The sequence below is a fragment of the Musca vetustissima genome, unplaced genomic scaffold (assembly GCF_032173495.1).
Source record: "Musca vetustissima isolate MV318-11 ecotype Yass unplaced genomic scaffold, APGP_CSIRO_Mvet_v1 utg17366, whole genome shotgun sequence".
Classification (NCBI taxonomy): Eukaryota; Metazoa; Arthropoda; class Insecta; order Diptera; family Muscidae; genus Musca; species Musca vetustissima.
The window spans coordinates 43,477-55,992 of NW_026876667.1; the positions used below are offsets into that span (position 1 = coordinate 43,477).

A 12,516-nucleotide genomic window follows, 5' to 3' on the forward strand; every position below is an offset into this window, starting at 1 on the left:
CCATTATGTCGATGTCATCGGCGTAGGCGAGTAACATGTGTTGTTTGGTGTACAGAGTGCCATTTTTGTTCACTTTTGCCTTTCGTATGACCTTATCCAGCAGGATGTTAAAAAGGTCACACGACAAACTGTCACCTTGTTTGAATCCTCGTTCGGTATTAAAGGGATCCGAAAGGTCCTTTCCGACTTTAACTGCTGATCTTGTGCCTGTTACAGTTATCCTGCATAGCCGAATTAATTTTGCAGGAATGCCAAACGCAGACATGGCTTTATACACCTCTGAAGGGATAGGGCTGTTGAATGTCGCTTTATAGTCGACGAATAGGTGGAATGTGTCGATGTGTTTTTCGTGGGTTTTTTCCAGGATTCGGCGCAGAGTGAAAATCTGGTCAATGGTGGATTTGCCAGGTTTGAAGCCGCATTGGTATGGTCCAATAATGTCATTGACCATTGGCTTCAGTCGTTCACACAACACGCTGGATAGCACTTTATGTGCAATGGGAAGGAGACTTATGCCTCTATAGTTGGCACATATCGTATTGTCTCATTTTTTGTGCACGGGACACAGGATGCTGAGGTTCCAATCATTGGGAATGCATTCTTCTAGCCAAATTGTATTAATCAGCGTCTGACCACTAGACTTGAATACCAGACTTAATAGTTCGGCTTGTAACCCATCGGCACCTGATGCTTTATTATTCTTCAGCCGATTGATTGCTATTCTGACTTCATCTTGGCTAGGTGGTGTACATTCTATACCGTCATCTATTATTGGTTCAGGGGTATCCTCTTCACCGCTACTATTTGATATTAGAAGTTACTCAAAATGCTCCATCCAGATCCTCAGCACGCTGTCTGTATCTGTCACCAGGTTTACTTCTTCATCTCTACAGGAGGATGTGCCTGCACCAAAGCCTTCGGTTTGGTGTTTTACCCGTTGGTAGAATTTTCGGACTTCATTCTGACTCCCGTACATTTCGATTTGCTCACGCTCACTTTTTTCTTGTTCTTTCTTCTTTTTTCTGAAAATACGTTTCTCCTCTCTCCATTTCTCCCTATAGTTCTCCATCGCATTACGTGTTGCTACTGTCCGCAGGGTTGGCTTATACGCTGCGTTTTTCATATCAGTAGCATTACGACACTCCTGATCGTACAACGGATTTCTTGATGGTGGTCTTTGGTACCCAAGTATTGCTTTTGCTGCAGTTTGTAGGGAGTGGACAATTCTCTGCCACTGTGTTTCTATATTATTATCGGGACAAGAGGTGCTTTCGTCAAGAAGTTGGGTAAGTTGAGCGGAGTAGGCTTCTGCTATCTGTTGTGTTTGCAGTTTTTCGACGTCAAATTTCCGTGTTACATTAGATCGCACCTTTGCTGCTACATTAAGACGAGTGGGAACCTTGGCTGCCACAAGGTAATGGTCCGAATGGATATTCGCTCCCCGGATCGATCGGACGTCTAGAACACTGGATGAATGCCTCTTGTCTATTACAACATGATCGATTTGATTTCTCGTTGTTCGATCGGGAGAAATCCAAGTGACCTTGTGAATATCGAGATGCTTGAATCTGGTGATGCTAACTACCATATTTTTTGAGAAGTCAATAAACCTCATGCCGTTGTCTGATGTTTCTTCATGGAGGCTGAATTTTCCAACAGTGGGGCCAAAGATTTTTTCCCTTCCGAGTTTTGCATTAAAATCTCCTAGCAGAATTTTAATGTCATGGCCAGGGCAGCAATCAAATGCTGTTTCTAGGCGCTCGTAAAATATGTCTTTGGTCTGTTCATCTTTATCATCGATCGGATCATGGGCGCAAATGAGACTGATGTAGAAGAATTTCGCTTTTTTACGGATTATAGCAATTTGCTCATCTACTGGAGTGAATCTGGAGACGAGGTCTTTTTTATTCTCCTGTTAACCATAAATCTGCAGCCAAATTCATATCTCGTTTCATGGTAGCTATAATACAATGCGTAATTATCTGATTTACTTACGCCAGTCCCTTTCCATCGCATTTCCTCTAAGGCTATAATATCGGCTTTCCTGTCAGGCAATAATATCGGCATTCGCAGATCGTGGTCCTTTATACGTTTGCGGGGGTCGTCAACATTAGATGGGGTTGGTTTTCTTTTTCTTTGCTTTGCTTCATAGTAGGTTGGGTTTTCCGAGAGTGGCAACTAACCCCACGCCTTAACCCATTTTTTACAGTTCTTATGGGTGAACTCGCGGCACATATTAGCTATCGCTATTTCATCGGGTGATGAAAATAGCTCCCCAGGTGGCACCACGGGGAGGTTAGTGTCCACAATTGAGATGAAAAAGGGACTTCGGCATGTTTAAGCCATTCAGAGCCGTTGCTTGGTATCTATCATCCCCTACGCCACCCACACGCCTTGTTTTACCCTTGAAAAAAATTTTTATAAAGTCCATGCATTAACTCTTGAACATTTTTTTTAGAAGTTCACATCTTATTTGAGGCCTGAAAAAAAAATTTTTAGTAAATCCAGGATTCTTTTGGGCCTGAAAAAAATAATTTTTAAAAATTCACGGCCTTATTGAGCTTTGTATGCATTAAATATTTTCCTCCAGAATTATTTTCAATTTTTACATTTTTATATATAATCTATTTTTATTTACTAGCCAATTATTTTTTTTATGTGAAATCTAAATAGCAAACCAAAAAAATAGTGGAGAAAAAATAAACTATCATAATTATCATATAAATGTCCTATTAACAAATACCCTCAACTTCTGCAACACGCAGTAACGTGTGAGAGAGAGAGAGGAGGGGAACTCACCTCCCTCCCTCCCCATATGTTGTTAGGTTACTTGTTTGAAATTGCCAATTTAATTTAAAATTTATTCTTTCCGTCTTATTGTTGTTGTTTTTTTTTTACAGATAATACTGTGCCAATTGGTATTGCAGTGGCTCGCAAACGGCCACAGGAAACAACGGCACCACCACCGCCACCTGGTCCTCCGCCTTCTTTAACGAGTTCCTCAACATTGCCTTTGTCGCAGCAACTTAATAAGGATATGAATTGTTTTGGTATACGAGTAGCTGATTTAGGTAAGTACGAAACGAAAACGAAACGACCGAACCGAACTGAACAGCGACAACCACCCAATAAACATAAAAAGCCACCAGAGTGCCAGGTAGTGCGGCCAGGTCTCTCTGGCCACCACTACCACTGGTAATAGAGGAGTAGCATTCGGACAAAAAAAATTAAAGTCACAAAAAATCGACTTCTTTACAATTCCCCTCCTCCCCGATCCGATCGCGCTTTAAGTAGTAACTTGTTTTATTTTATTTTCATGTTTTTTTTGCAGTTGTTGTTGTTGCAAAGCTTAGTTAGCTGCTCCTAACTTCCTGCCTGGCTGCCACCTTGCCAGAGCCAGTCCAGTCGGAGCATCATTCACTAAGTTGTGCAAACGCAAATCTTTTCCCGCCACTCCCCCTTCATCATCATGTGGTGGCAGTAAAGTTAGGTTTTTTTGTCTCCAGGATTCCAGTTTTGGTTTTTTGTGTTGATTTTTCGTCTTCTTCTTCCTTCTTTTATGTTGATCTCCTTTACTTTGTTGTTGTTGTTTGTGTTTTTTATGTTTTCCATTTGCGGAAGATAAAATGGCAAAAAAGTTGAAGACATTTTATGTTACTGATGTCATACAGAGGTTTTTAGGCGGCAAAATATATTTAAAAAAAAGTCATGCCTTATTTGAGTCATGATAGAATATTTTAAAAAAATCTAATTTCACGCCTTATTTAAACCTTGGAAAAAAATATTTTTAAAAAATTCATGCCTTATTTTAAGCTAGGAAAATATTTTTTTAAAATTCTTTGGGAAAAAGATTTTTAAAAAATCCATGCCGTATTTGAACATCTAATAGTTGAACATCTAAACATATTTTTTTTTAAATAATCGACGTCATCTAAAAATTATTTTTATAAAATCCACACCTTTGAAAAAATTCAGGGTGCGGAAAATGATTTCTTACGAATGCTCACGGCGAGAATTCGAATGTTTTCCAATTTATCGCGAATGATAAAGCGAAAGCGAATGTTCGCATTGCAGGAAAAATTCACGAACGATAAAACTTCGCTGCAAGCGTCGTCGATTCATTCATTCGCAAGCATTCTTTGCTGAAGAGCGTTTATTTGAAAATCTCAAAGAAAGAATCATTCGCGAAATTCCACGGTTTAGAAAAATTCAGGGTGCGGAGAATGATTAAAATACACTATTTCTCACGAATGCTCACGGCGAGAATTCGAATGTTTTTCAATTTATCGCGAATGATAAAGTTACAATGAATGAAAAAAACATATGCAATCTCTCGCGAATGTTCGCATTGCAGGACAAAATCACGAATGATAAAACTTCGCTGCAAGCGTCGTCGATTCATTCATTCGTGAGCATTCTGTGCTGAAGATCGTTCTTTTGAAAATCTCAAAAAAGAATCATTCGCGAACATTTGCGATCATTCTTTGCCATTGGCGAATGAATGTCAGAAATGATTTCAACCACCATCGCAACGAACGATCGTTATTGTGTGCTCGCATTCTTTTGTAATGTGTGTGCGAACATTCGTTTGGCGAATGCTCGTTGGGTAAAGAATTTATCGTGATAAATTCATTCGCAGAATGAGCACAAACGAAAAAAAATCATATTTTTTATCATTCGCGAGCGAATTTTTGCGGAAAAATTATTTTTTTTAATCCACTCCTTATTTGAGCTCTGAAAAAATTATTTTAAAAATATCAAAACATTGTTTGAGTGTGGGAAATTTTATTGAGGCTTCTAAAACTATATAAAAAAATACATGCCTTGTTTGAGGCTTCAAAACTATTTAAAACCAGCAGGGGGAGCAGTATAGTAGGACGGTGCCGACCATACGATACCCTACACAACTTCCACGGAACTCTAACTTTCTGTCGATTTTTATTCCGAGTCTGGGCAATATTTCGGGATAACTGCATCCTCTTGCCGATTAGAGGTCTACAGCACCTCTTCCTTACACTGACGTATTTTCAGAATATTACTAATATTCACTATAGTCCATCTAATTACTTGTCCATATTCCCTTCACCGTGGATTGTGTTGTGATGTTCGGATTATAATTGTGGCCTATAGATCGTCTAGAAAAAAACATAAAAAATTAAGTTTTCGGTCCACTTCATCCCAAAATTTGTATCTGATCTTCACCAAAAATTATAGCCGATATCCCTGACCATACCTGGATCCTCATTGAACATTTCAAAGCGATCAGTGCTATATTTCCGCCCTCTAGTGTGGTAATGGGTTACTAAATAATATCTCAGTACGTAAGAACCTGTAAATATTTAAGTGTATCTCGCACATCTGAGTACATACGGCCATATATTAGTATCAATTTAATGGTCAACCACTCCTCTTGGATATACTATCAACTTCTCGGTTCTATATTCCAAGGGGTAAATATATACGCTGTATAGCGGGTCCATTTGACCCGCTAAATATTGACCGATCTTTATCAATACAGGCATGCTTATTCGTTGGAACGATCCCCTTCTCCATGTAAAAATTCCCGATGTTTGGGCCATAATTGCGGCCTCTGGAGCGTCCTGAAAATCAGACCAAAAAATAAAGTTTTTGGTCCATTTCATTCCCTAAATATTAACCGATATTTACCAAAAACAATAGGGGTTTTCATTGGCCAGAACCCATCCTACATGCAATATTTCGTGGATATTAGTGCATAACTGTGGCCTGTATCGTGTTTACAAATTATAATGGACAGACGGACGGACGATCTGGGTCTAGGACCAATATTTCGCGGCGTTACAAACTTTTGAGGCTGCACAAAGCTATAATACCCTGACAACATAGTTGTGTAGGGTATAAAAATCCAAACCTGTTTGAGCATTAACAAAATTATATAAAAACCAGTGAGCGAAGCAGTATAGTCGGACGGGGCCGACCATACGATACCCTACAAAACTACCACAGAATTTAGTTTTTTTTCCGGATTTTTATTCCGTGCCTGGGTAATATTTTGTAAGTACCTGTAAATATTTACATATAGCTCCCACATCCGTGTACATACGACAATATAATTGGTATCAATTTAAAGGTCAATCACTCCTCTTGGATAAACTATTAACTTCTCGGCTCTATGTCCTTCAGGAGTAAATATATACGCCATAGATTACAAATTTTGTAATTTTTCACACAAAAGTCAGGGTCCATTTGATCCGCTAAGTATTGACCGATGTCTATCAAAACAACCAAGCTTATTCTTTGACCCAATACCCCTCTCTGGAGCGACAAGAAAATCAGACTAAAAAATAATGTTTTTGGTCCATTTCATCCCCTAAATATTAACCGATCTCCACCAAAAACAATAGGGGTCTTCATTGGCCAGAACGCATTCTACATGCAAAATTTCGTGAAGATTGGTCCATAACTGTGGCCTGTATCGTGTTTGCAAAATATAATGGACAGACGGACGGACGGACACACATGTCTAGATCGACTCAGCTAGTCGAGATATGATCGGTATACTTAAAGGTGGGTCTAGGACCAATATTTCGCGGCGTTACAAACTCTTGGTGTTGCACAAAGCTATAATACCCTGACAACATAGTTGTGTAGGATTTAAACATTCACGCCTTGTAGGGATCCTTGAAAAATTATTTTTAAAAAATTGTAAGAAACTGAAAAAAATACTTTTAAAAGAATTTAAGAAATTAAAAAAAATTATTTTTAAAAAAATTTTTAGAAATTAAAAAAATTATTTTTAAAAAATTTTTTAGAAGTTAACAAAATTATTTTTAAAAAATATTAAGAAATTGAAGAAATTATTTTTAAAACATCCGCACCTTTTTTGAACCTCCCAAAAAAATATTAAAAAAAAATACGCGCTTTTTTTGAACTTCAAAAAAAAAAAAAATATTTTAAAAAATCTTTAGAAATACTTTTTCAAATCTTTAGGCCTTATTTTTAAGCCCGTGACATGAAATATATTTTCAAAAAATCCACGCCTTATTTGAGCTTTGGAAATTTGTTTTTAAATAATTTTTATATGAACCGTCAAAAAACATTTTCAAATATATATTTTTTAACATCTAAGGCTAATTTGAGTCTTAAAAAAATATTTTAAAAAAAATGTTCGACTTATTTGAGCCTTGGAAAAATATGTTTTAAAAATCTACACATTAATTTTTTCGTCTATAAAAACTCCTCTCTGCTCAGCTTTACCCTGCTTCCGTTGCGTTCTATAGAATCTCCCTTCAGTCTGTCTCTAAAGAAAATTCTCGATTTGCCATTTTTCAAATCACCAAGATTTTCGCATTTTTGTAAAATTTTAAAAATGAAAATAGCAACAACAACAAAAGCAGCAAGCAGCATTAAAAACATGAAATAAATTATAAAATAAAAATAAAAACAAAAACAACAAAAATCATTAAACGCCAACCTAAATCATCAGGCAAAACTAATGCGAAAAAATACATAAAATTAAGAAAACAACAAAAAATTAAAAACAGAAAAAAAATAATAATAACAACAAGAACGAACGAACACATGAAATTTATTATTTAAAAAAAAGAAATACAACTAATAACAACAACAGCAACTATCCGAAAAAAGCATTAAAAGAAGAAATCCCTCCCGAGTTCGTGGAAATGGAATGCCTGACTGCCGTCGCCACCACCGCCACTCACTGTTAGCTGGCGCTGTGGCTTGGACCGATGGCTGCATGCCTAGCTGATGCTGCCGCAGCAGCAGCCGCTACTAATAATGAGTGAGTGAACTAAACTAACTGACGGCCACTAGTCCGTCGTCGCCATCGTCACAATTGTGTTGTTGCTGTTGTTGTTGTTGGGTCTTTGTGGTCGTCGTCGATTAGAAGAAGAAGATAGAGGCAGAGGTGCAGCACTGCGCCCCGGCTATGTGTGCCAAGTTGTGTGTGTCTGCCTAACTGACTGACTGCCTGCCTGACGTTCGTCGTCGTTTTGTTTATAAACAATAGAGCCCAGCGATTCTAAACGAAGAGCAGCAGAGAACTTGTTTTCGATTTTTTTACGATGGTGTTGTTGTGCTTTTTTGTGTGGCGTTTTTTCTACATTTTTTTTTTTGTTAAACAAAAACGAGAATTCTTAAAAAAATAATAGGCGCACATAAAAATATAAACAGTGGTTAAAGGAACTGGGCTTTTAAAACTCTTTATAAAAAATATTTTTAAATTGACAGCTTGTTGGGTTTAAAAAAAAAATATTTTTTTAAAAAATCGACAAATTTTCATTTTACTTAGTTGGCTTGTGACAGAACTTTCGTTGCATACGCCGAGCTTAAAAAAGATTTCCAGGCCCGTCGGTCTTTTGCGCAGTTTTTCCAATTTGAAAGACCCTTTTCGGCAATGTTATCTTCCACTTGATTTTTCCATCTTATTCGTGGCCTTCCCCTTCTGCGTGAACCATCAGCTGGTTCGCTTTTATATGCCTTCTGGGCTGCGGCATCCTCATCCATTCTCATAACATTACCTGGCCAACGTAGTCGCTGCAGCTCAATACGTCTAACAATGCCGATGTCCGAGAATAGCTGGTACAACTAACACATGGTTCATTCGACGGCGATATTCGCCATCAACGCAGATCGGTCCATAGATCTTTCGGAGAAATTTTCTCTCAAACACTCCAAAGATCTGCCTCATTTGCTTCCGCAAGTACCCATGCTTCAGATCTATATAAAAGCACAGGTAGCGTCTTGTAGAGTGTGAGTTTGGTCTGCCGGAAGATGGCATTGCTTTTGAATTGTTTGCTCAGACCATAGTAGCATCGGTTCGCCATCACTATCCTTCTCCGAATTTCAAAACTGATGTCATTCGTTTTATTTATTGTATATAAAATCTTTGACTATGAAGCTGTAGTTCTCAAGTTCCACAGTTGGTCCGAGTCTACCGGACGTCTTGCGCGTTGATACCATCAGCTGGTCTTCTCGCCGTTTACTGCCAGACCCACTTTGGCAGACTCCTTCTCAGTTTGTTCAAAGGTGGCTGTTACCGTTCTCAATGTTCGACCCATTATATCGATGACATCGGCGTAGGCGAGTAACATGTGTTGTTTGGTGTACAGAATGCAATTTTTGTTCACTTTTGCCTTTCGTATGACCTTTTCCAGCAGGATGTTACAAAGGTCACGCGACAAATGGTCACCTTGTCGAATACTCGTTCGGTATTAAAGGGCCCCGAGAGATCCTTTCCGACTTTAACTGCTGATCTTGTGCCAGTTAAAGTTATCCTGCATAGCCGTATTAATTTTGCAGGAATGCCAAACGTAGACATGGCTTTATACACCTCTGAACGGATAGGGCTGTCGAATGCGACTTTATAGTCGACGAATAGGTGGAATGTGTTTTTCGTGGGGTTTTTTCCAGGATTTGGCGCAGAGTAAAAATCTGGTCAGTGGTGGATTTGCCAGGTCTGAAGTCACATTGGTCAGGTCCAATAATCTCATTGACCATTGACTTCAGTCGTTCACACAGCACGCTGGATAGCACTTAATATGCGATGGGAAGGAGACTTATTCCTCTATAGTTTTTTGTGCACGAGACACAGGATGCTGAGGTTCCAATCATTGGGCATGCATTCTTTTAGCCAAATTTTACTAATCAGCTGGGGCATGCTCTTTACCAGAAATCTGACCATCAGTCTTGAATAGTTCGGCTTGCTGCTTTATTATTCTTGGCTAGGGGGTATACACTCTATAGGGTCATCTATTATTGGTTCTGGGGTATCTTCTTCACCGCTACTATTTGATACCAGACGTTTTTCAAAATGCTCCTTCCACATCCTTAGCACGCTGTCTGTATCTGTCACCATGTTTCCTTCTTTATCTCTACAGAAGGATGTGCCTGCACGAAAGACTTCGGTTTGGTGTTTTACCCGTTTGGAGAATTTTGGAATTTCATTCAGACTCCTGAACATCTCTATTTGCTCACGTTTTCTTCTTTCTCTTTCTTCTTTTTTCTGAAAATACGTTTCTCCTATCTCCTTTTCTCCCTGTTGAGCGGAGTAGGCTTCTGCTATCTGTTGTGTTTGCAGCTTTTCAACGTCAAATTTTCGTGTTACATTAGATCGCATCTTTGCTGCTACATTAAGACGGGTGCGTACATTGGCTCCCACAAGGTAATGGTCCGACTCGATATTCGCTCCTCGGATCGATCGAACGTCTAAAATACTGGATGATCGATTTGATTTCTCGTTGTTCGAAATCCAAGTGGCCTTGTGTATATCGAGATGCTGGAATCTGGTGCTGCCAACTACCATGTTTTTTGCTTCTTTTTCTATGCTTTTTCATAGTAGGTTTAGTTTTCCGAGAGTGGACAACTAACCCGACGCCTCAACCCATTTTTTTATAGTTCTTAAGTAAACACGCGGCTCACTATTGCATCGGGTGATGAAAGTAGCTCCCCAGGTGGCACCGAGGGGAAGTCAGGGTCCACAATTGAGATTAAAGACCCCTTATTTGAGTCATTAAAAAATATTTTTAAAAAATCCACGCCTTATTAGAACATTAAAAAATATTTTCAAATAATCCACGACTTTTTGGGATGCATTTTTGGAAAATGCACGTCATTTTTGAAAAATGATCTTCTTTTGGGATCCTTGAAAAAAATATTTAAAAAAAATCCACGCCTAACCCTTGAAAAGCATTTTTTTTAAATAAAAATATTTTTTTATATATTTTTCCCTTTTCAAAACACTGTGCCATATTCTCTGTGGGGAAATACGAATATTTTATTGAACCACCACTGAATATATTTAAATGTTAAAATATTTATTATACAAAGTTCAATGCAAAAATAACAGAAAACAAATGAACAAACTGAAACTGATTCAGAACTTAAAAATGTAAAACAGAACTGGAAAGATCGCTCATTCAAAAAACAGGAGTTAAAAAAACATTTCAAAAAAAAAAAAAAAAAAATATATATATATATATATATATATATAAAATTTTTTTGTTTCATAAAAGAAATATATTTTCATAGTGCATTTTTTTGTTTGCGAACCTGCATCCGATATGATAATTTCTATGATATTCAACAAATTCATATTAACCAAATCGCAAAAAACCCCAAATGCAAGTCCACACACCACCTCCAAAAAAAAAAACTACGGATGATTGCCGGGCTTCCGTTGATTGCGACCACAAGCGGCAGAACTATGATTAGATCACATTTTAAACCGCTTATATTGAGCACAAAACCTCAAACTACAGGGGGTGGTCATTAGATGATTGTGGTTTGCACGCTGGCTAGCTGGTTGGCTGACTAGCTGACTGGCTGGTAATACCATTCTAGGTTGGTGCAATAAACCCTTTTTGGTTAGAAAACTAAATTTCTTAGAAATTTGTTTTTTTTTATTTTTTATTTTTTTTAAATTACAAAATTTATAATTCTGGCAACATTAATCAACAATTATGTGGGTGATGTGTGGAGGACAGGATGATGTAGAAGAGAGGATTTTTTTCGAATTCGAAGATTTGAATAAGCGTTGATTTTTAAAAGATATTTTTAAGGGATCAAAAGTAGGGCTTAGACTTTTAAAATAAAATTTATGTTAAGGTTCAAAAAAGGCTCGGATTATTTTTAGTATTTTTAAGAGGTTTATTATTATTAAGCCGTGGATTTTTTTAAAAAATATTTTTCGAGCTTCATATAAGGCTTTTAGGCGTGGATTTTTAAAGAATATTTCTATCAGAGACCGAGGCCTTTTAGGCGTGGATTTTTAAAGAATATTTTTACCAGAGACTGAGGCCTTTTAGGCGTGGATTTTTAAAGAATATTTCTACCAGAGACTGAGGCCTTTTAGGTGTGGATTTTTAAAGAATATTTCTAACAGAGACTGAGGCCTTTTAGGCGTGGATTTTTAAAGAATATTTCGAACAGAGACTGAGGCCTTTTTTGGCGTGAGTTTTTAAAGTATATTTCTATCAGAGACCGAGGCCTTTTAGGCGTGGATTTTTAAAGAATATTTTTACCACAGACTTTGCCTTTTAGGCGTGGAATATTTCTACCAGAGACTGAGGCCTTTTAGGCGTGGAATATTTCTACCAGAGACTGAGGCCTTTTAGGCGTGGATTTTTAAAGAATATTTCTATGTGAGAGTGAGGCCTTTTAGGTGTGGATTTTTAAAGAATATTTCTACCAGAGACTGAGGCCTTTTAGGCGTGGAATATTTCTACCAGAGACTGAGGCCTTTTAGGCGTGGATTTTTAAAGAATATTTTTACCACAGACTTTGCCTTTTCTACCAGAGACTGAGGCCTTTTAGGCGTGGATTTTTAAAGAATATTTTTACCACAGACTTTGCCTTTTAGGCGTGGAATATTTCTACCAGAGACTGAGGCCTTTTAGGCGTGGATTTTTAAAGAATATTTCTATCAGAGACTGAGGCCTTTTAGGCGTGGATTTTTAAAGAATATTTCTATCAGAGACTGAGGCCTTTTAGGCGTGGATTTTTAAAGAATATTTCTAT

At 37.7% G+C, this 12,516-nt stretch overlaps 1 protein-coding gene across 1 annotated transcript in view; it reads left to right on the plus strand.

Annotated features, from left to right (window-relative positions):
- LOC133321232 (protein winged eye) overlaps window positions 1-12,516 on the plus strand; it is a 110,294-nt gene that overhangs the window by 23,502 nt on the left and 74,276 nt on the right. Inside the window, exon 2 of the mRNA XM_061530320.1 lies at window positions 2,901-3,071. Within this exon, the coding sequence (XP_061386304.1) occupies window positions 2,901-3,071 (171 nt within the window). The remainder of the gene's footprint in view (window positions 1-2,900; window positions 3,072-12,516) is intronic.